General features: G+C 47.5%; 1 protein-coding gene across 1 annotated transcript; it reads left to right on the top strand.

Moving 5' to 3' along the window:
* Positions 1-990: 990 nt before the first annotated feature.
* Positions 991-14,647, top strand: LOC141472617 (membrane-anchored junction protein-like). Its single transcript, XM_074159769.1, has 10 exons — positions 991-1,091; positions 2,733-2,778; positions 4,049-4,124; positions 5,364-5,489; positions 6,824-6,855; positions 7,673-7,782; positions 9,935-9,989; positions 13,156-13,228; positions 13,612-13,756; positions 14,602-14,647. Exons 1-10 carry the CDS (start codon positions 991-993, stop codon positions 14,645-14,647), a joined length of 810 nt encoding a protein of 269 aa, XP_074015870.1.
* The last annotated feature ends 9,874 nt before the right edge of the window (positions 14,648-24,521 follow it).

Here is a 24,521-nt window from a genome sequence, read left to right as displayed (position 1 = left end):
AGCTGCCTAAAGCAAGAAAAGGCAAACCTGACGTCAAAAATTTGGGAGAGAAAGGGATGAGCTACCGAGGGATGGTCATTAGGCACCAGAGCTAACGCTGACTTGAGAGGCCCGGGCAGAGTCCAGTCCCCTTTGACAGCAGTGGCAAGCCCTGCCACAAGGCAAAAGCCAACTCCTCTGGGGCTGTGGGCTCCTGCCGGACCCCCTGGGGCACTCCGAGCCCCCAACGACAGCTGCCTCTGAAGCGCAGCAGCGGCAGAGCCGCCGGTGGCCGCGGGGAGCCGGGGCGAAAGGAGCTCGGCCGGGCCCCGTCCGGCTCCCGTCGGCCGGGCTCGGCTCCAGCCTTCTCCCGGCCCGGCCCCGCCTGAGGTAAGGTCGGGCGGCGGGCGCGGCGGGGGCTTCCGGGGCCTCCCGGCGGTCGCCAGCGCCGGGGCTGCCCGGGGGCCTCGGGGCCGGCGGCGGGGCTGAGGAGGCGGCGGCATCTCCCCTCGGCGCCGGCCCCCGGGCTCTCCCTCCGCCCCGGGACTGCGGGGGCCGCAGGCGCTGGGGGGGCGGCGGGGCGAGGCGTTTCTCCGGGCTGTACCCGCGGGGGCTGCGGGGGACGCCACAGCCGGGTGGTCCCTGAGGGCCGGGGTCGGTCCTGGGCTGCCACACGGCCCTGCCGGGGCCTCGTCGACATCCCCCGGGGCGAGAGGCCTTGTCGGCCTCGAGGACGTTGGTGGGGACATCGCCGGAGCAGTGTGGCTGGAGGCGGGTGGCCGTCGGCTGGAAGTCTGTCCTCGAATCCTGCTCAAAACCGCTCTGCTTTATTGGAAATGACACCTGAATCCGCGATTTTCTGGCTGGTGGGAGGCCTGTTCTCCCTGCAGATGAGGAATCCCTGCTCACCATCCTTTCTTCTGGTAGGACAGCGTGAGATCTGGTGAAGGCTTTTAGTCGTTGACTTTTGACTCTCCTGCTCCCCTAGGCTACATCCAGGAAGGAGGAAAGATGTCACTGAAACCATTTACCTATCCCTTGCCTGAAACAAGGTTCCTTCATGCAGGCGGGCTTGTGTACAAATTTAAAATCCGGTACGGCAACTTCAGCAGGTAAGTGTGGGAAAGGCACAGTCAGCCTGGGTGCGATGGCTGCGTGTTGCAGTGAGTGAATACGAGACACAAAACTCAGGTTTGGGGGCTCCTCTGTCCTGCCTTCTTCCACTAACTATGAAAGCGGTCGCTTAAAAGTCGCTGCTGCACTCGCACAGGCTGAACGTTGGCCTGAGAGACTAATTTGAGCTGTATAAAATGCTCCTGTGTCACTGCCACGTCTGGGTTTTGTGCTTCAGTGGAACGAGAGGCTGTTTTTACTGATAGCGTTTTATGATTTTGTAAGTGTTTACTTGAGAAGCTCTAGAGCCTTTGTTACGGTTTAACCCCAGCCAACAGCTAAGCCCCACGTGGCCACTTGCTCAGTGTCCCGCAGTGGGGTGAGGGAGAGAATCAGAAGGGTGGAAGTAAGGATAAAGTGGGTTGAGATAAAGACAGTTTAATAAGTAAAGCAAAAGCCGTGTGCACAAACGAAATCGGGAAGTCCTTCGGTGCTTCCCATCAGCAGGCGGGTGTTTAATCTCCAGGAAAGCCGGGCTCCGTCACACCTAAGAGTTACTTGGGAAGACAAATGTCCACACTCCAGACCTAAAAGAAAATAACCCTCCCTCCTCCCCACCCCCTCACACTCCCCCCAACCGACGAGTCCCCGGCAGTCAGAGAGCAGGTCTGACACCCTTGGCGTGAGACCCTGGGTGGTGCCTTGCTTTCTTCCATTCTTTCCACCCTCGTCTCCTCATCGCCGTGGCAATGTCCCCTCCTGAATTGTGTTTCCCTGCTGATTGCTGAAGACTTCGTGACCACAGCCTAATTCTTGGGTGGGTGATGTCTGTCGTGCTGTGCTGTGTAATTCCTGTCATTGACTTGCTCTTTATCAAGCAAGGAGAGAGCCTTTCCGAAGAGGAAGGCAAGTTCTCGTCTCTGCTGGAGTTCTGGCTGGGGACCCTGAATGTGGAGGATGTGAGAATGGCTGCCTCCCGGGGCATATACCAGAGAATACTCGCATGCCATAATTCCTTACGCTCCACTGTATTTACTTATTTCCAAGTAACAGTTATGTGATTTGTTTGCTTTTTGATGGATTTGGATTTTCCTTAAGGCCTTCTCTCTCCCTCTGCATTTTGTTGTTGGCCGATACCTTGCAGCAAACAAGTTGGAGAAGCCAGCTTACAAAAGACGTGCAGAGTTTGCTGCAGGCAATACACAGCTCCCAGCATCACAGGGCTTAGCTCCAGTGCTGTGAAGGCCCGTTCCTCGGCAGGTTTGCACCGTGGAGGGGATTAAGAGACGTGTCCTGCTGGTTCCTTCTTGTAGGCCCTTGAGTGGAATGGCATCGCCATAGGCTGGAAGACAGGTACTGGTTTGAGGGCACCTGGTCAACAACCCTGTCCTAAAGGTTACTGAGGATGGACTGAAAAGATCTGATCTCCTCACACAAAATATAAAGGGGCAGAAAACCAAAGAGAAACAGTCCTCGTGGAATAATGGATATCTTTTACAAGCAATAAATTGGGAGTTCATCTGTCTGCAAAGTATTTTCTCTGTGCAATGGGAATTGTAGGTGTTTAAACTCTTTACAAGGACTGTCGCTCCGTTGCTCTTTGACTGGGCTGGGATGAACTCTCTCTGTTTGTTTCACAGCGCTCCTGATCTCAACACCACCGACAGTGCTGTCCAGGAGCTAGAGGTAGGAGAGGGAGCAGGTCCCTGGGACCTTCTCTGAATGTTGAGCTAAGCAAGTCTTATGTTTGTTATGGGACTGAGGACATTTTGTCAAATGCAGCGTTTCAAGTGAGAGTAATGGGGAACTTCTCTGGAGAGTACGAGGGTGAAAAAAATGACATAAATGAAAAATGCCATCAACAGGCAGCATTAATGTAGAAAAGTAAGGTTTTTATTTGAAGTATTTCAAAGAAGCTACTGACTGTTAAAATTGGACCCATGGAGCTGCCTATTTGTCGAGCTGGTTGCACCCCGTTCCTTTCCGATTCCTGCTCAGGTTCATCCTGCAGCAGCACTTTCCCACGGTTCGGCTCTCAGCCCCAGACCTGGCCAGTGCTTTTAGCTTCTCAGGCCAGACGAGCTGTCACTCCCTCCTGTTGGTTCAGGAGCTGCGGTGCTGCTGGTGAGCGAGCCTGGCAGCAGCTCATCTACCGCTCGATTGCACATGCTTCCCTCCCAACTGAGGAGCCACTGGAACCAGTGGACGTGCTTTGAATGATGCCAGTACTTGGTGACCACTGATGAGCCCTGTTGGCGTCATCTTCTTCCTGAGACAGACGAAAGTCCCTGCCATTCCTGAGGAAATGAGACAAATATACTGCCTGCTTCAGAATGCTTCCTTACTTAATTTTAAGAAAAATCTTCAGCGTACAGTAATAGCATTATAAATATTATTGAAGAAAATGTGCTGACTTTAATTGATACAAAAAATTATAATTTAATTTTTTTTCTCTTTCACTTTTGAAAATATTGAAAGGTATTACTAGAAAAAGTTTCCCATTTGTAAAGCAGGAGTGAGTTGGGGCCGAATTGCAGTTCCCTTGTAACTGAATTGAGTCGATATGCAGAAAAAGAGGAATATGTTTATTTTCGAAGCAGGTCAATGCTACCTGTGTTTTGCTGGCAAAAAGGAGACTTCTTAAGTGTAAAACTTCTTAAATTTCAAAGCACACTTTCCCTCTTCATAGTGATGCTTCTGTGTTACTTCAAGATTAAGATATTAATTCACTTCAATGTCTGTGAGTCTGTGAGTGCAGCGCACTCTGGGTGATGGGAGGGAGTGCGGAGAAGAAGGGGAGGAGGAAAAGCAAAATATCTAGAACCTGCTCTTCCACGAGTCGTGCAAACTGTAAAGTAATTTTAAATTTTCCCCACGCCTTGAAACTGTACTTCACAGTCGAATTGTGGCTATATTGCTAATACTCTTCCTTTGTTTCTTTCTCTGGCCTCTCCAGGAAGCGATTCGAGTAATCCTTGGAAATCTTGATGACTTACATCCATTTTCTACAGACCACTTCACCATTTTCCCGTGTATCCTGTCTTTCCTACCTGTAAAAGAGAATTGCAAGACAAAGGGCATTGCTTAATTCAACATTCGTGCCTGGTAGTGTGCAGATCTTTAGCTGGAGTGTGAAGCCTTTGCGCTTTGCAGTTTTACGTCAGCTGAAGATCCTCCTCAGGTGTTGCCTTCACTTGAGAACTGATGTGAAAAGAGAGTTTTGCAGTGTTTTGAGCTGAGTGCCTCTGTGTTCCGAATCAGATTTAGCCACAGAAAATGAACACGTGTATCTAAAGGGACAGGAATCCCACCTAATGTGATTGCAAGCAAAGCTCGTGCATTTCTTGAAAAGGCTGATAAAATGTCAAATGCTCTTTGCAGTCTCAGCAACGTTGGCCACAAGTCGAGAAGACGGCAGTAGTTTTCTCATAAGGTACGTTAGGATTAAATATCGTAGTTGCTGTAAAGGGTTCAAAAGAAGTTACTGTCATGAGGCTCTTGTTGAAGAGAAAAGTAAGTTGGTTGAATGAGACGCCTTTTCGGTCCTAAGGGGTGTCAATTTGGGAATCAGATCAGGCCCTTTGGTATCCCCTCCCGTGGTTCTGGGTGCCCAGGAGTAATGAACATCTGGGTGTTTCCTCCTCCAAGGCATTCCCTTCCAGTCCTGGAAGATGGCCCCATTGCCACGCTTTATAAAAGCAGGCAAGAACGAGGTCATCCTCTTTCTCTGTCAGAAGGTGATGAGAGCAACTTACTCCTGTTCCTGCCAGGAAGAGAAGGTGGCCGAGAGCATCGTCAGACGGGAAGCACCAAAACAAATGTTGGGCTTGTTGGTTTGCTTCACTAAAGCTCAGCCAGTTTTGCCTGCGTGCTTGAGGAGAGTTTGATTCATGGACTTGTATTTCTAGAACTCGAAAATCCATCCCCGTGCTTGGCCAGCACTGGGCCCTGGTGAGAACTGCGAGCTCAGAGGCCTGGTGTGATGAGTTGTCCTGCAGCCTGTGTGTCAGGCTCCTTGCTGGGGCATAACTCTTAGTTACTCACAAGCTGTGGGTGAGTGGGAGCTCTGGGAGAGGGTCACCGGGATGAGTGTTTCTTGTAATGTGTCACTAGTGGTTTTTCATACGGTTCTTACTGATGGATTGTATGTGCTGCCTTACACGCACATGCCAGGTGGTGTGACTTGTGAAGCCTTACCAGAAGACATCATCAGGGCGCCTGCTCCTTTGAAACGTTAGTGCTGTGTTCTTAAGCCTTAGCATCGTTCTCAGATTGGAGTAAATGGGAGAGGGTATCGAAGATGAGATTCAAACATGAGAATGTCCATCTTGTGCCTTATCCCTACATTTGCACTATGTATCTGGAACTCAACTCATTCCAGCAGAACGTATCTTGTGGTAAGTCACTATGGTTATGTTTGGATAATTTCTGGAAACATCTGTCATCTGTGTCTTGCTTTTCCCTTTCCTTTCATCTACCGTGTCTTTGAGTTGGAGGGAGCAAACCTGTGTGCAGCGTGGCTGTGCTGTGGATTTGAGAGAGAGCAGAACAGCGTGTTCTCTTTTGTCCTGTATTGCCCTTCTAAAATTTCCTGAATCTCTCTGCCTTTTCTACCCCTGCTGACTCTTCAGCTAGTATTTTTATGAAGCTGTGCCCAGCAGCTCCCAGCCTTTGTTCTGTAATGCCAGTAGCTGGGCTGGAGCCAGTACGTGTGTATGGGCTGCATGTTTTTCTTCCTTGTGCTTGACCACGTTTGTTGACATTGAACTTCACGCTCTTTGTTTCTGTTGTCCTAAAGAAAGAATGCATTTTTTTTTTCTAAATAATGATAGTCATAATGGTAATAATGATTAGCAAATGTTGTCGCCTCACTAGTGTCTCGTTTTCCAGGTTTTCGGTGAATTCCCTGAGCAGCCTCAGGCCCCAGCTGAGACCTCTGTGGGACACCACATTTAACCTCCTCTGTTGTGAAAACCGAGTGTTATTCTTACTGTTTCCTGTTCTGATTATTGGTCCCTGTGAAAAGCTGCTGGTTTTTCTTGTGACTGCTTAGTGCAGATATTGTGGTCTCCTTTGTAAAATGGAGAAGCGGTCATTCCTTGGTCTCCCCCATTTGCTCGCGTGTAGCAGCCCCTGTCAAAGATACCATCTTTGGATGTAAAAATTCCTAAAGGTGGAGAATTCAGTCACTTCCCTGTACACCTTGCTCCAGTATTGAATCGCACTCTGCAACGGTTGTACATTTCTGTTCTAAAATTATGCACAGCATAATGTGCTATTACTTTCAGGCACTGGTGTTTCTAGTTTCTGTTGGCAGGGATTTTCCTTCAGGAAGATACGTATGGATGCCATGCACCAGAGGTTGGCTGGCCAATATTCTGGGGAGTCCATGCTCAGGCTGTCCTTGTGTCTTCCCTCTGGTGCCTAAAATACAGTGATGCCAACAGTTCTTCATTCCTTCTTCTCTTCTGAAGACTCCTTTAATTCTTCAAGAAAAGCAACTGTCCCCATCCCATTGACATGGGGTATTCCCAGCCAGGAATTCTAACTGTGAAAGAGCTGCGTTTGCAGTTTTTCAGTGTCAATATATCATATGCAAGTCCAGCATGGTTTCTGAGGAGTTTATCTTGTTTGCCAAAAGTGAGGTGCAATGCAAAAATGTACTTTTAAGTTGGTTAAAGAAAGTCCAGTCACCAAATATTCACCAAATTTTATAATACTTCTGTTACAGGTAAAGAAGTAAACAAGGGCAGTGATGGACTTGTAAGTTTTTTATGTGTTTTTTGTTTGGTTTTTTTTGTTTTTTTTTTTGTTTTTTTTTTTAAAGTTATATTCTAAATAGTGTGGAGAAGCAGAATAGAGATCCAGGCAATGCTCTAGTTCTCCTTTTTCTGGGTGTCAGTCAGGCATTGTGAGGTGGCACTGAATTCTCACCTGTAACCATCCAAGCTGGGAGAAATCATCCTGTTGGTTCCATCAGCCTTTGAATGAAGTCCTGCCTGAGGAGCCGAGGGCCCTGGTGGCTGCAGTGAAATGTGTTTTCTACAACTCTGAGCCGAGCTGTCAAATGGTTTCTTCACTGTGAGAGTCTGTAGGAGGAGGTCAATATGGCTGAATCATTAAGTAGTTTCCTTGGTGCCGTGTCGTAAACAACAAAGTTAAGCTTCTTTGGAAAGTTTTTGTTTAATGAGAGCTCCGGGTAGGTTTGTTTTTGATCCGAGTGTCTAAAAATGGAGTGAATTAGTGAATACGTCCTGTGCAAATTCCCCAAAAGAAACTCCTGCTCTCTCTGCTAGCATTACATTCCTGCTAATGGCATTCCTCAGCCCTCCTCTGAAGGTGGAGCAAACAGTGTGTTCTGGCAAGCAGTATTTCTTGTTGAGAACTGTTGAGCATAATTCTCTGGATGGCCTCAGTGCTCATCTTCTGTTTGAATAAGGCAGAAGCGTTTTTTTGGTCTTTATTGTATAAACATGAACAATTTTGCAAAATAGGAATGTATATTAACTCTGGATTTTTTTTTTAAACTAGAAAAGTCAAAATCAAATGCTATCAATACCAAGTTTGCAATGTTTTGAAGGTCAAGAGAAGCAATGAAGCATCAGAAAGTCCTGCAGTGGAAGAAAAGGTGAAGAGGAGAAGAGTGGAAGTCGGAGCAGAGACCTCATGCCCGCGGTTGGGTACGGACAGGTCAGTTGGCTGCAAAATAGACTTCTAGGGCACATACCAGAATTTTTAATGTCTCTTGTACCTTCCTCCGGTTTCATGCCTGGGTGATCCCTTTTGTCTTCTTCCTTCTCTTCCATAGGTGACAGGACCTAAGCAGCATTGCCCGTGTTTGGAGAAAGTTGTCCCGTGCTTTCAGGCTCCTGTGCCGTTAACTAGGGGTCTCCCTATTGATCTCCTTTGTGTTCACGTTCTCTGTAGAATCACAGTGGGGTGAGACCTCAGCAGGGTGACAAAGCAGGGCACTGGCTCACGCACCTGAGCTGGGGGTGGGAGGGAAGAACTGGGAGCAGTTTTCCAGCTGAAGGCCAGTCTGTTCCTCTGGGTCGGCTGGTGAATGCTGCCTCACCGCTTGAGGCTGAGGTCCCTCTCTGGGCATTTCACAGAATCACTGCGGTAGGATGGGACCTTTGAGATCATTGAGTCCAACCCCTCCTGCTTGATGGGGAGGGGTTGCACACAGAGCACGTTGCCCAGGATGTGTCCCTTCAGGTGGACTCCAAGGGTGGAGATGCCACAATTTCTGTAGGCCGTTTCTGGTTGCCGTTCTTGACCACAGTTGCAGTCAGAAAGTTGTTTCTTGTGTTCAGATTTCATTTCATGTTTTGCAATTTGTGCCCTTTGCCTCTTGTCCTGCCAGAAGGCGCTGTTGAAGAGAGCCTGTCTCCTTCTTCTTTCTTCCCTCCCATCTGGTATATGTTGATGAGATCCCCTCTGAGCCTTCTCCAGGCTGAACAATCCCAGCTCTTCCAACGTCTCCACATATGAAAAGCGCTCCTGTCCCTTCATCATCTTTGTTGCCCGTTGCTGGGCTCACCCCACTGAGTACCCGTCTTGTCCTGGGGAGCCCTGTCTGGACGGAGCCCACAGAGGGGAAGGAGCCTGAGCAGAGGGGAAGGATCACCTCCCTCGAGCTGCTGGCGAAACTCTTCCTAATGCACCCCAGGGGCTTGTTGGCCGCCCTCAGCACGAGGGCGCAATGCCGGCTCATGCTGGCTGACTTCAGGCTGAGTTCTCGATCACCTTCCAGAGGCAGGCCCATCGTTAGTTATAGTGTAGCTGGAGTGTAGCTTTAAAAAAAGACAATTTGTGTCTGTACTTAACATTCACAGGTATCTGGCAGAGAGTCCCAGATCCGGTGGTGTGATCGGATGATCACCTTCCCCCTTCCATGGCGATGGACAGACCATGTCAAATCATCTCCTTTGGTGCCTTAGATTCTTCCCACTCCCCAGGTGTATTTCATGCAGAGATTAGAACGGGAGAAGCCTGAAGCCTTTTCCTGCTCATATAAATGTAGTCCTTAATTTCCGTCTCTCCCATCAGTTTCTAGTCACAATAAAACTCGTGGAAATGGGTGAAGAATGAGACCAGGATCCAGAATGCTTTCTAATCTGTTTTTGCCAAGACATGGGTTGTAGATGCCTAAAATACAAGGCCATAAAAGGCTCTTTCATGATCCAGTTTGGCAGTCATCACCTCTTGATCTTTTTTTCTGTTTGGACAAGCTGTTTTGGTCACAGCTCCTCACGGGGCATTTGGATTCGTGTTTTCTTGGGGTAATATTGAGAGCTGAGCTCTCCAAATCTCCAGGATTGAGAGATCCCTCCCCAGTGTGTCCCTCCCCGGTGACACCGATCAGGACAATTGTGTGTGCAAATCAGGGTTGGTTTTCCCCACGTGGGTCACTTTGTACCTCTCTGTACAGAGTTTCCTCTGCCATGTTATTGCTCCGTGACCGAGTCTTGTAAGATCTTTCTGTGGTTCTTTGCGCCCTGCCCTTCTCTTTGTGTCAGTAACCTTATAGGATTTGCAGCTTTCTGAGTTTGCTGCCCATCCCCCTTTCCAGGTCATGTAATGCTTTTTTTCTCCTCTTTAACTGCTTATTGGTTTTACTAGAAAAGCAGAAAGCCTGATACTGGAATGAGTGCCTATTTTTGTTTTTGAAATGAGACTTTAAAGCATGAGAACAAATATAGATTAACAGTATCTATGTTGTTGGCTAGAGGTACTAATCCTGATTTCTAATAAAATACTCGGAGTAGCCATTTACAAGATTGCTTCCTTTTTGTGACTTCTTGTAAACTCAGTTCTTCCTTCTCTGACCTCTTTTTAGAACCGGAACCGACTGTGTTCACCATATGAGTAAAGCAAAGCATGGATGTGAAATGGTAAGCTACAGAATATTCAGAAAGAGATAACAGTATCTGTTTAGTCCTAAATTCTTAAAGCGGCAAGGATAAAAATGCCTTCATGTAGGTTTTTTCTCCTTATCACCTGCATCGCCTGCATGGAGGCATTTGTGATTCCTGACTTAGCCAAGGGATGAATTTTCCTGGGAGACGACACGAGCTTTTCTGACTGTTGAGCTCTGAGCTGTAGGGGTGAGCTCAGACTCCTGGAGATGAACCCGAAGGATGCCCTGCCTTGTCTTCAAGACTCCAGTCCTCTTTTCCCTCCCATGCCCATTTGTGCAGAACTCCCTGGAGGGCCAACAGTGGGTGCTGACACCTTGGCATTGGCTCCAGCGTGAGTATTTGCCACTCCCCACCAGTGTCCTTTCTTGGTGCTGATGGCCTTGCAGCATCTCCCTCTTCTTGAAACAGCCTCTTCTCACTGTGGCATCGGAAGGCAGATTTACAACAGGATTGTTCCAGAGGGATTGTCACTTGCTTTCTAAACCCATTGTTCTCCAGAGACCTTGTCAGGAGGGAAGGATTCTTTCTCTTTTAGCTCACAGCTAAAGGCTGCTCTGACAGAGCTGCTGTTGGGCACAGCCTTTGGGAAACGGGGTCTTCACTGACACCCCTGTTCTCCTGCTCCTGGCTGTTGCCCATCCTCCCAAATGTCCCAGTGTGTTTCATCCATTTTCTGGACACTGATGCCCATTCTAATTTAGTTCAAATCCCTGCCACAGTCTCACCTTCCTGGCCTTTTTCCTGCTCCAGCTCTTCAGAGAGAGGATTTTACGAGAAGGCAAACTCATTCCTCTTGGGTTTGTCCACAAAGGAAGTTTCCTGGTGGTATATAAGGAACAACTTCTTCTCTCCCTGTTCCTTGGGAGGTGAACAGTTGCATCAAATACCTGGATTTCTGCGTGTTTCTGCATGATGACGTACTGCCCCCATTTCAGGAACCTTCTGGACCTCTCCACAACTGGCTGAGCCTTTACGCAAATGCCATGTGTGGGCTTGCTTGAAATCTCAGGTGGCCAAGCCATACTGCCTGCTTGCTCCTGGAGATCTGGTTCCAAAGGTCCAACCGCAGCATAATTGATCTGCAGGGATTCACTGCAGATACAATGGCCTGCGATTTCAGGTGCTACTAGTTGCATGGTTACCTTCAGCCTGCCCAGATAAACTCCTGTATTGAAACGGCCCTCACTTTGTTGTAAGCCCAAAACTTCCTTTCAGAAGAGGGTTTTTTATCGGGTTTGTTGGATTTTCAAGAGAGGAAGGAGACTGCCTGGTAACTCCTCAGGAGCATTCAGTACAGAAGAACTTCTCTCAAACGAGTAGGCTTCTTTGTCTCTAAAACCTGTATCCCTTTTTTCCCCCCTCAGCTTACCTTTGCAGGATTAGTGGCAGGTCTCTACGCGTGCCCTTTCTGGCTTCTTTCCTCAGGTGCCCCAAATGCACTTTTGGTGGGATAAGGGTCATCCTCTGAAAGATGCTTTTTGATATTCCACTTTGCTGTAGCCACTGTCTCCAGAATGCCTCTGCTCCTTGGACAGTGCCTGAGTTTCCCAAACATTAGAGTCGTCGAAAGCTGGAGCTCTAGGTGAGCGTGTTGGACGCTGAGAAACAATGTGGCAGGTGGCAGACTTCACCGATACCTCATATTGTGCTAACTAATGTGGGAGGACATCCTGAGCTCTTTCCAGGTAAACTATGGAACTATGAAGAATGACTCGTCAGCTCAGCAAATACCAATTAAGGTGAGAAGAACCTTCTCCAGAACAGATGCTTGTGCCACCTTGACTTGTACCTGAAATTTGCACTAGTCAGGGCACTGTTACGCTGAGAGGGATGTCCAGACACAAACTGTTGTGTTTATGAATACCAGAGCAGGTATCACGAGTGCCACCTGAAATCATGGGCAGATGACCCTTCCCTTACATGTGTTTTTTTAGGAGATTAGAGCCAGGTGCTTCTGTGACATGCTTTCCATTTGGTGTGCTTTCCATTTGCTTTCTTTTAGTTTTCAGGATCAGAAAAAAGATTATGTTTAGGAAAAACCATATGCACAGCTCCTGTGCTTCCTCAGGATTCTTCTGATCATTCCTCTAGGGCTCTTGTTCACTTTATCAGCAGCGTATGACTTTGGATCCAGATCCGCCTGGTGTTTTAGAAGGCATCTCAAAAAGGGAAGGGTCTCGTTAAACATGAAGGAAATCTGTCTACTTAGTACCCATAGGACTGACATTACAACGTGGTCACTCAATCCAGAAGGAGGAGCGTGGAAGTGCCGCAGTCACACGGCTGTTAAGTAGATTGCATTTTCAGCTCCATCCAAACACCTTCTCGGCCTGTGATCTGGACAGCAGGTTGTCTGGTCAGGATGAGCGGTGTGGAGCCTACACAGCTTCCCACTTACCGAGGGCACCAGGAGCGGCCAAAGAAAGAGAAAAGAGAACTGAGAGACGCTCAGACTGTCACTGCAGATAATTTTCCTAACTTAGTTAATGCTCTGAGACTAAACTGCAAAGATCTCGGGCCATCTACAGTCCGGAATTTTGCGTGAACCTGAGCTTAGTGTAAGAGAAACACCATCAGGGAGTGGATCAGTTCTTCTCTTCTCTTCTCTCTATGACAAAGTTGGTTTATTCTTTCTCAAAGCTTACACGCCAATTTTGTTGTTTGTGGTCCTTTGTATTGCTGATAGCGTTCCTCATGGGTATCCCTGGCTCACCTCTTGCTTCTGGCACTTTTCACTTTTGTCCCTTCCCACTTACTCCATTTCCTGTGCCCGTGCCTTAGCAGGCCTGATGTTTAGGGGCCTGTATTGCCCAGTGGCTGTCATCTCCCACAGCACCTCTGTGTGTTTTGTTAAAATCTCTGTCTATGGCATAGCTGCTGCTGTTCTTTCACTATCTGCTATGTTAAAGTCTACTCAATGAATTGCAGCTTTATTTTGGGCTTGGGAATGTCCTGAGGAGGGCGAGGTAGAAATCGATTGGTGAAGAAAGTCCTCCTAGTAGCAGGAAAAGAAATGAAAATCACAGAACAAGAGAGTAGACCTTGCCTTTTAGTTCTTAGAGCAAGCAAACAAGGAAAAATCTCCTGCGCAACAGAATGTTACATGGTGTGACGGTTCTTGGTTTCCTTTTCCTTTCAGAATTCCTCCAAAGAAAAGGAGCATGAGTTTAGTCCAGCATCCCTTAGCGTGGGCTGTAAGCAAGAGAGTTTCTGTAAGTAAGGAATTCCTGTCTCGTTCCATTCAAATTGGTCCTATCGCCTCCAAAGCTGTAAGGATGACGTCGGTGTTAGTTTTCCTTTTAAAATTGTGTTTGGTATTTTCCAGCATGTGAGATTAGGCATTAGAACCACCGTAAAGTGGTAGGTCAGCAATGACTTTGGCTGAGACTCTTTTCCGCGTAACACGTTCTCGCCCACGGAGCGAGGCTGAGATGGGAGCCCACCTCCAAACCAGTCTGCATGGGGATGGCGGTAACACCTCCCAGGGTCATGGCCCTCGGAGCCTGGCCCCCCCTCTCAGCATCGAGGTCTGCCGTCGGTACGCAGGGAGTGTGGAGAGAGCCAGCTTGTGGTTTTGTTCTTCTGTTCCTTATAGGGGGTCCTGGGGAATCTGACCTTGAACAGAAACCAGCAACCGCCCAGGCTGAGGGTGCAACGCAGCTACTGCAGCGAAGGGACCCAACGGTGAACAAAGGAAGCACAGAGTCCGAAGGAAGAGGTGTCTCAAAGTTCTGGAGAAGGTACTGACCCTGCAGCTTTGAGCAGATGCAGGCATGGCTGTGTGCGAGCCTGTGTGGGAGCCTGTGTCTGGTTCTGGCAGTTCAGGTGATTCTACATGAGCTTGAAAAACGGCCACCTCTTTTCTGTGGTTAAACCAAAGTCTCCCAGGGCAAAGGAACCTTCAGGGATGTCCTGTGGTAAGGGGCAACGTTCCCAATAAACGCTCCTCTTGTGAATTGCCTTTGGGAAAAAACCTCCCCACGGGAGGGTTCCTGATCCCAGTCCCAGCCCCCATCCAGTGGGGCTTTTATCAGCTGAGGAGTGTCACCTCTGGCCCCATTTCTAAAGGGCTTCAACGCTCCCCTTCTAACGGGGCCTTCCCGGGATGGACCTTCAGTCCTGTCCAGGTAAGCAGGACCTTTATTTGGCAACTCAGCAACTGTGGCCTTGGTAACCTTGACTGCCAAAGACACCCTTCGAAACTCTAATTAAAGTAGCTGTGCAGAGCGTTGCTCGGCGCTGCTGCCCGAAGGAGTGCTCTGAAGCTGTGGAGCTGTACCCGCAGGAGCGTTCTGTTCCCTGTGCAGCACACGTTGAACATCAGCAGTGACTGTTGGTTTGACTGTCGGTTTGAGTTAGTTTTGGAAGAATTAAAACTCCTTGTTAATCATAATGTGTGCCAGTGCCTTTAACGAGACCGTCGTGGCACAAGTTATTCTTTATATTTCCTCTATTTTTTCAGTCTTCCTCTGTATTACTTTGCACTGGGGTTGTGTCTTTCTGGTGGACATAAATGAGCGTGTTATTACAACTCTCAGAGAAACATTTGAAGTATAATGTGCTCTTTCTGTTGTTGTTTCCCCAGCATGATCTGTTCGCCACTACAGCACCTTTTTGGTGGAAAGAACTGACCTGGAAGTACTGATTGTTGTGGAAAGGTAACCTGGTAGCACGGATGTCGGGTGGTATTGTTTCTTGTGTAATTCAGCTTTTCACATTGCTTGTCTCAGCTGTTCAGTGCTTCAAATGAAATTCTACTTTGTGTACATTTTCACATTAATGTACTGAAGACATTGGGTTAGAATGTCTTTTTCTTCAAAACCTAGAGTTTTTGCAAAAAGAGCAACAAGCTTTGAGATCTTGATCCTTGAGTGTCATAAATTGGGAATGTTACATTTAGAAATCATTATATGAGATTCTAATAAAACAAGCATCAACTTGGAACTGCGTGTTGTTTTAATCATAGAATCATAGACTCACAGAAGGGTTTGGGTTGGAAGGGACCCTAAAGACCACCCAGTGCCACCCCCTGCCCTGGGCAGGGACACTTCCCACCAGACCAGGTTGCTCAAAGCCACATCCAACCTGGCCTTGAACCCCTCCAGGGATGGGGCAGCCACAGCTTCTCTGGGCAGCCTGGGCCAGGCTCTCACCACCCTCACAGCAAAGAATTTCTTCCCCAGATCTCATCTCGATCTCCCCTCTTTCAGTGTCAAACCCTTCCCCCTCCTCCTATGGCTCCCCTCCCTGACCAAAAGTCCCTCCCCAGCTTTCCTGGAGCCCCTTGAGGGACTGGAAGGGGCTCTTCAGGTCTCCCCGGAGCCTTCTCTTCTCCAGGCTGAACCCCCCCAACTCTCTCAGCCTGTCCTCACAGCAGAGGGGCTCCAGCCCTCCCAGCATCTCCGTGGCCTCTTCTGGCCCCGCTCCAACAGCTCCATGTCCTTCTGCCGTTGGTGGCCCCAGAGCTGGAGGCAGCACTGGGGGGGGGGTGTCTCCCCAGAGCGGAGCAGAGGGGCAGAATGCCCCCCCTCGCCCTGCTGGCCACGCTGCTGGGGATGCAGCCCAGGGTGCGGGGGGTTTCTGGGCTCCAGCGCACGTTGCCAGGATGTGTGGAGCTTCTCACCCACCAACACCCCCAAGCCCTTCTCCTCAGGGGTACTCTCCAGCCATTCCCCCTCCAGCGTGGATTTGTGCCTGGGATTGCCCCGACCCACCTGCAGGACCTTGCACTGGGCCTTGTTGAACTCCATGAGGTTTGCACGGGCCCACCTCTCCAGCCTGTCCAGGTCCCTCTGGATGGCGTCCCTTCCCTCCAGTGTGTTGACCGCTCCCCACAGCTTGGTGTCATTGGCAAACTTGCTGAGGGTGCCCTTGATCCCACTGTCCATGTGTGATGTATCTTAATCTAGCCATTGGGAATGGGATCTGCATCACCAACTGCACGCGTTTTAGCAGCTCTGTGCGTGCCATTCTTCTGAACCAGTGAGAGGTAAATTCCTAAACTTGGTTGTTTCAGTGTCATGAATTCTATTTTTCCATCACACTAATCCAGTGGCTTGTGAGCCTGCTCCTGGTTGCGTAAGTCTTGTCTTCCACCCTACTTCATAGCTTTCCCAACGGATGTCTCAGGGATGGTCTCAAACCGCTTTCTCGTGGGTCATCTTCCATAAAGCTTTGTGGAAGTTTCTGTCTGTGCTAAAACTGCTTCTCTCGCTTCAAAAAAAACCAAAAAAACAGAGAACTATCGGTCCTGAAGATTCCTTCCAGGCTAACAAAAGAAACCTTGAAATCGTGCTTCCAAGTTGTTCCCACTTGTCACTGTGTGGAGTTCATTCACTGAAAACCCCAAAGGGATACAATAACATCTTGTAGATGATACTAAATGTAAGTTACATATAAAGCCTGGATGGTGAAAACTGGGCACTTTTGAAATCACAGGATGTTATCAGCTAAAAAGGCGTTGCTTCTTATTCAAAGAGCAGTTTCATCACACGGGCAGTTAAGAGGCTGGAGCATCCTGAGTCCAAACTGACCAACCAGAACATACATTTACCACACGGGCACCTGCTCAGTAGAAAAAAGTCTGTCAGGCCTAATCCGGGGCAAATATCAGTCAAAACTCTCTTGCTCCAAGGGGACAGAAAAACTTTCTTATTATGGTTGGAATTAAAACGTCGAGTTCGTGGAAAACAAAGAGTGTAAAGAGAGTTTGAATAAATGGATTTCTGGAAAAGAAATGGCACAATTAGGGAGTTGACCAAGATGCCGTCTAGGGAGCTAATAGCTTGCTGATATATGGAACATGGATTCATCCAAACTCATCAGTGACAGGCAGCAAGAGAAAGTGTCCTTTATACTTTTTGATACTCGTTTCACACAGAATATTGAGAAATTGTTTATTTTCATTTTCTGTCATCTAAAGATACCTTTGACTTACTCAGCCATCAGCAATCTTAACTGACAGTCTATTTTATTAGTAACTATCCATTTGAATGGATTAAGAGGTTGTCTGCTGTCTGATGGGGCAGTGTCCTTGCTGAAACCCGTAAGGCCTGTTTCCTGTATGGGGTGAAGCCCCACTGAACCCAGAAAAGCAACTTTATCTCTGGCAGAATATCTTTCTCTTCTTTGCTTTTAAAATGTGTAGTTCCTCCTACATTTTCTCTTAGAACTTAGATGTATTAATAGAGAGGATTAAAGGATTTGAAAGGCAATGACTGTAAGGCAGGTACCATGGGTGTATCACAGCAGAGCTGGCTGGTCTCTGCTTTGCCCATATAGTATTTCCAGTTCTTTTCATACAGCACTGCCACGTACAGGAAATAAATAAATTAAAATAATAGAATAGAAGAATAGAATAGAATAGAATAGAATAGAATAGATAGAATAGAATAGAATATAGTTCCAGTTGGAAGGGACCTTCAAGGATCATCTAGTCCAACTGCCTGACCACTCGAGGGCTGACCAGCAGTTAAGGCCTATTCTTAAGGACATTGTCCAAACGCCTCGTTTTAAGGCATTGACAGGCTTGGGGCATCGCTCCAGGAAGCCTGTTCCAGTGTTTGACTGCCCAGGAAAGGGTGGGCATAGCCCTAGGAAAAGGGGCAGAAAGCAGCACAGGTGGGGATGCCACCTGCAGGGTTAGTGACACTAGGACTTTTTCTGCAGTCTTAAGGCCTTAATTTTCTTTTGCAGCCTGATGATGCGACTTGGAGGGCTGGGAGCCCTTGAGGGCCAGCACATGCCCCAGCTGCCGGCCCAGCGCTGGTTTTGGCAGTGCCTGGGGCGTTCCTCTAGTGCTGCCGGTGGGGTGGCCTCTTCTTGGCCGGAGAAGAGGCCTCAGGGCTCCCTTCTCTTTGGGGGACGCTGTGGCCCCCCAGGGGAGCATTCCCTGCCGCCGCTGGATGTCGATGGATGTGCCGCGGCCTCCTGGGGCTCCTCTTCATCCCCAGGGACAGGAGCGGGGGCAGAGGGAGGGCTGCTGTCACCTGCACGAGGGGCAGCTGTGGAGGTGCCGGGGAGCTCATCCACGTTGGCCCCTTCCATGCTGTGGAAGGGGGCTGGGCCGGCTGTAAGAGACCCTCCTCAGGAGGCAGTGGGGCTGGAGGCAGCCATGGGGCTCTCCTCCCGCTCCTCGGCAGCATGGCCATCCTTCAGGCCCAGCAGACGGCGGGCCTCCCCGCTGCACCGTTGCACGGCAGTGTCAATCAGGCAGTGGACAAATGCTGCCATGCGGTTTTGGAGGCAGGCCCCCAGCAGCTGTACCAGCATATCTTCATCCAGCCCAAAAAGCACCAGGAGAGGCAAAACAAGGTCCTCCACCACATCTGCCCACGAGCGCCAGCTCCCAAACATCTGTCGCAGCTCCTGATGCATCCAGCTCCGAAGGGGCTGGAGGAGAGCTGGGTTCTCCCAGAAAAGGGAAGCCCAGGTGCTGGGCTGGAGGCCGCCCAGAGGAGCCCCGGGCACTATCCCCACAGGCTGTCGATCTCTTGCTGCAGGGCTGTGGGCAGCTGGACGGCCAGGAGCTCCTCCTGCTTGGCGGATGACGACTGATGATGACGCAGGTGCCGTGACGACATGTTCCTCAAAGTCATCATCCCTCTGCACCGAGCGCACAATGGAGAAGATCCTCCTCTTGCAGAGGGGGCACTCGGGCTTGCTCTGAGACCACCACAGGATGCACGGGTAGCAGAACCGGTGGAGGCAGGGCATCAAGTGGCTGGGCTCCTCCCAGCTGTCCAGGCAGATGGGACAGCAGTCCTCCAGCTCCATGGCCGTGGTCTCCACGTTCTGCAGTGGGCTGCGGGGAGCTGGGGCTGTTGAGCTGCTCCCTCTTGCTGGCGCTGCAGCAGCCGCTGTCACCCTAGACAAGGAAGAGAAGCCACAATCGTTGGCTGGCCCTGAGGAAGGCTGGAAGAAATGCCCGGGTCCCTCAAGAAGGAAACCGTCCCAGTGTCCCAGGGGGAGGTTTCCCCTCCCAGCTCACCTCTGCCGCTGCGAGCGCGCCTCCTGGGTGCCCCGGATGCCTGAACCTGGCAGGGCCAGGGAAAATCCTTTTTCAGTGGCTCTGGGGTCAGCTATGGAGAGCTGCAACAAGCAACTCCCCAGGCACACCACCGGCACCAAGGCTTCGCTCAGCACTCCAGCCTCACCAACTTGCTCAGCTGGAATGTGGGCACGAGCCGGCTGGCTGGGACTCGGTGCCTGCATATAAGCAGTGAGGGGCACCTGTTCACAATCCATCCCTAGCTGACATCACAGCCCGTCTCTCAGTGACATCAGAACCCATCGCTCAGGGACGTTGCAGCAGGCCATCCTCAACCCTGATGTTCACCCCAGCAGCCACAGCCCCAGTGGCCACAGCAAAGGCATCTGTCTGGGGTTACTGCAGTGCCACTACCCGCTCCATCCATCCATCCATCCATCCATCCATCCATCCATCCTTCGCCCCATCTCTTGTGTTGTGCTCGGCATCGGTGTTTCACACCAGTCACCGAGGCCTCGGCCGTGTCTTCCCAGGGCCCTGACAGGTGGCTCTGGCTGTAGGAGTCATCTCCAGGCACACGCGGCAAGAGGGTTCATTGGCTAACCCCTTGTGCTCCCCTGGGAGGCTGCAGGACAAAGTCCCACAGGCTCTCCCCACACCCCAGCACTGCTGGCCAGCCCTCTGGGCTCCCCTGAAGCCTCCCACGGTGGGGAAGGTGAAGGGGGGCACAGGCAGGACATGGCTGCCTCTCACCCGTGTCCTCCTTTACTTCCCATCCAAATCATTCTGTGCTTTTCTTATTCTATGATTAGTTTTTAATGCCAAATCTCTCATCTTTGATCAGACTGAGATAGTAAAGAACAATTTTCTTCTGTTGCCACAGTTTTAGGTTTATCTTAGTAGGGAAATGTTACAAATCACAAAAAGCCCATTTTTATGCCGTGTTTGTACTTTGGTCACTGGCTTTTTAATGGTTAATCAGAGGCTGCTCTCCTACTGAAAAGGGGAAATGCCTTACTCTTGGCAACTCAGCTTTCCATCTTTCTGAAGGTTGAAGCTTTAAGCCTTCAAGAGACTGGCTTGAAAGACAGCCCCATTCACAGAATTAATTCCTGTAGGAACAGACTTCAATCAAAGTTCAGCAGTTCAAAATCAGCCTTGATTTTCCACAAAGCACCTCATATACTACTTGCTTTCTAGAAGCCGGAAAATAAAATACATTACTTGGTGGTCCAGCATGGGCAAGGACACTGGTTTTTTTTGTATTTCCCATGTTATTTCAAGATCCGTCCTAAGCAAATGAAAAACAAAGGAAAAAATTTCAAATTCTTTCCCATCCTACGTTAGAAACTTTATTCAATTAACCTGCAGGTATGTGAAGTGAAATAAGGGGTATTGAAGGGCAGAATGATGAATATCAATCATCTTTGGAAAATAGATATATTTTCACAACAAAACACTTTTTTGTCACAGCTAAGAAAAAAAGCCAGGCATACTTGATAGGTTTTCTTTAAAAGTATATTTCAGTTCGATCATATCCAAGTGAAGTCTTGTGGGATAAAAAGCCGAAGATAAAAGAGTTGGGTTCAGTGCTTTAGTGCTGGTATGAGTGTACCAAATGACAAGATATTTTGTACAGTAATTAATAACCACGCACTGATTTGTTTTCAGTCATTTACACTACTATCAATACAGTCTTTAATATAAAGCATTTCTGGCAAAATTAGCTCTGTAATCTTCAGTCTGGACTTTAGAGCTTCAGTATAAGGATGATTATTTGGACACACATCTAACAAAAATTAAACTGTAGACACAGTTTTTGGAAAATCCAATATATTTTAAATAACACATTCCCCACTTTTGGTTTTGTTTTATCCTAACTTCAATGTTAACTTGACTTTGCAGATTGTCTCAGCGGAAAGTATGAGTGCAATGAAATTTCCTACCCCTGGAATCTGCATGCACATCTCCAATTAAAATTAACGGGAGTTCTCTGGGTAGATCAAGATAAGATCAAGATAAGGACTTTTTTTTTGGTGTAGCATTGTGCTGTGATTAAAAGTCTTTGATAAAAAGCCTTGAGGTTCATTATGCTTCTACACGACCAGAATGAATATGCCTACAGTATTCAAACCTAAAGTTTATACTCGTTACTTACTTTAAACTCAGCTCTTAACTTTGTGCAGCATTTTTCACTTTATTAAACTGAAAACAAGTTGCTAGGGCACAGATGTCTCCATTTCCAATGCTGTGTTTCTCACTACTGTAATGTGAATATATAGAGGCAAGGCATCTCTTTCCATTTGCGTCTATGGTGAAGCCAATTCTCTGAGTAGATGATGTTTGCTAAAATTATTTTATCGTTACTCATTAAGTCCCCATCACAAAATGTATGCACGTTCTGAAACGGTTCTGAACTGAAAAGTTCTCCGAAGAGCATACTGGGATCTACAAAAGCGCTATGGGACAGTCATGAGGATCAAGTCGGGGTTCTCCCTTAATCGACAGCAGTGTGTGCTCCACAGCAAGCCCCCCCTCGCCATACGGGAGACAGCAGGATTGCTAATGCAAGACCCCTGTGGGTTTTTCCCCTAGAATGATACACGGCCATCATTTCACAAGAATGTATCACCCCTGCAGACAATCTGTTTTCTGAGTGTCTATCAATGACCGTTCACTGAAGTAAACTCACAAGTCATTTACTTGACCTATATGTATTGCAAACGCGGCAATATATATTATATATATTTAGATAATATAAATAATAATATAAATAATAATAATATAAATATATTTAGAACATACACAACAGGCAAAATGATCAGAAACTCATCTGTTTTCATGAATATTTGGCTGATTATATCACTTGAGGATATGTGACACACTGGAAATTTTCAAGCAAATATAATTTATTCAGCTCTTCACTTTTCATATAAAACAGAACTGTTTATATTATGAAGATTAATTTACCTAGTGGTCTCCAAATTTTACACAGACCTCACGATTGCTAAATACAGCATTTGCTATTCATGGCTTCGGAAAAGAAAGGGTTTATTTCAAGGTCTGTTTCACACAGTACAAAACACGTACATATATCAGTAGCTCTACATGTTATCTATCACACAAACCAAATCAAGACTTTGTCTTACGGAGGGATTAAATGGTAACTGGCTTTTGAACTCTTGTAGCTAATTTCTGTATTTGCAAAATCCAAAGACAATCAAATTATTTATTCCAAGTACATACAGGAAATGCCCAGGGAACTGGAAAACTGCCCACGCCCATGGCCAGCAAGAACCAAGACCGTACAGGGCACTTCATAAAGGCATATACATTCTCAGGCTCAGGCACATCCACAATGATGTCTTTGGATGCAGAGCTCTCATTTATCACCACTTCAGTGACAACAAATAAAACCAAATTGTATTTCCGTTTCAGCTCTGGGGTTCCTTTTAAAAAAAAACTCCAAAAGTTTTTTTCCAGTTTTTCTTCCAGTTGATCCTCTGTTGCACTTGGAATTCCAAAGGCAACTGGTTGTGCTTTTCTTAGAGTATATCAATGCTGTCACAAGAGTGGCAATTCTTTGTCTCAGACTGTCCTGGGAGTATTTCTACTCCGGAACATGACAAATGTGAAGTCTATATTTAAAGTCGCTGAAATGGGATGTTATCAAAACTGACCTGCAAACTAGTATTTTTAAGCCAGCATATTACAGTATAAATGTGTTGCATACCTGTTTCTATAAAAGTTACTGCCATGAAAAAATGAATGATCACGATCCCCAGAGTGTGGCGTTTGGCCCTCTGTCACTTGTACACACAATACAAACCTCATGTTGAGATTCTGTTTAATGTGCAGCAATTGTCTGCTGGACAGATTAGGAGCCAAACATGATGGTGAACTAGAGGAAGGAGCCCAACCATGACATTTTGCCCCTTGAAAGGCCCACTGTGCTCCCACATCAGCTTTTGGGGTCATTCGCTGGTGACCTCCTTCATAGAGGATGTGGGGCTATCTCGAACTGGTAGCAAGTCATAATGACACGAAATGCAGCTGGTTTTTGGAAGATCATAAGGGTCCTGGCCGAAACGTCCACTGCTACTGAATGGTCCCTGGACAAGGCTCCCAGTAGGTTCTGTGATGAAAGAGAGCGCATATATTCAGCACTAGAAGCAGCAAACAGAAAGCAAACACTGTTATTTGTTTGCATTGCAAACTATCCTATCCTTTCTCCTTCAACATAAAGGTTCCTTGTCCTGCTGAGTCCTGAAACACTGGTGTAGAACCACAGGTTGATGTTGAGGTGTTTTGACTTTACACTAAGTTACACCTCTGGGCTTGCAGCAGGGACCTGCCAGGAGTATAGTTACCGACAGGAGCAAGAGGACCGGCATCTGTTCTTTGTGTGTGGACAAAGTGGAAAAAAAAAAAGTCCACATTTGGGGTTTTTAATCAAGGTTTTTATAAAAAGCCTTAGAAACACAATGGGGATGTTGATGGATTTCAGAGGAATCTCTAACTGGGGGCAAAAAAGGAAAATGGTATCCACTGGTATGTGACATACACTTTATTCCAGTCCAGAGACCATTACGATAACTACCATTCCACAAGACCCCAAAGTTTTCTGTAACTACAGAAATAAAGTGGTCAGATGGGGCCCCTATCAGTGAAATACTATGCCTGTGGGTGAAGATGCTGTTTTTTCTGATCAAGAGAAGGAAACACATCTTTTCGATTCCTCCTATACGCTTACTGCTGCGTTCAGTACTTAACAGCCTGGTCCAGAGTTGAATTATATTGCAATCAAATGCTAAGCTTATCTTAGGCTATTGGTTAAAGAAAAGCTTTCAAACCAGGGAAATTCAGAGGGACCTGTATGTTATAGAACAGACTTGGAGGTATTTCATCCTCTGTTCTTGTGAATTACACCACTTATCTCAAAAGAATGAGATTGTTGTTACAGTTTTTGAGCAGAAAATAAGATCTGAACACATCATCATTTTTTTCAGTAACTTTTCCTGTGTTTTGATTAAACTGACTCAAAGAAAAAAAGTCCTGTGCTCTTTGTCCTTAACCTTCAACATCTAGAAGTAGACTTTGTACTTACCAGCTTCATAAACGGTCTGACTGGCTGAAGCAGAGCCAGCAATCCCAGCACATGGGGAGTCCCCGCCTGCTGGGGATTTCACTTCAACACATCCGCATTCTGAACTTTTTGGTACAAGAGCAGGTGGGTCTTTTATAGTAGGATGTGGGTTCTCAGAACTACTTAATGAGCAATTACTTAAATTGTATTCCGAATTCTTCACTAGATCTGCAAAAAGAAAAACATATTAATCTCTCCAGCATGCTACATACTATGCACATTGCTACTTAACAGGGCATTCTTTAATTTTGAGTTCTAAAAAGTCACTTATAAATGAATATTTAAATGGAATCAGTCATAACTTCAAAATTGTTATACAGCAAGTAATGAAAGCACCTCTACTACTATGCTCTTTTATTGGGCTGATCTT

The sequence above is a fragment of the Numenius arquata genome, chromosome 16 (genome assembly GCF_964106895.1).
Source record: "Numenius arquata chromosome 16, bNumArq3.hap1.1, whole genome shotgun sequence".
Lineage (NCBI taxonomy): Eukaryota > Metazoa > Chordata > Aves > Charadriiformes > Scolopacidae > Numenius > Numenius arquata.
Note: the sequence above shows the minus strand (reverse complement) of the source record. Positions and strands in the feature narration are given on the sequence as shown.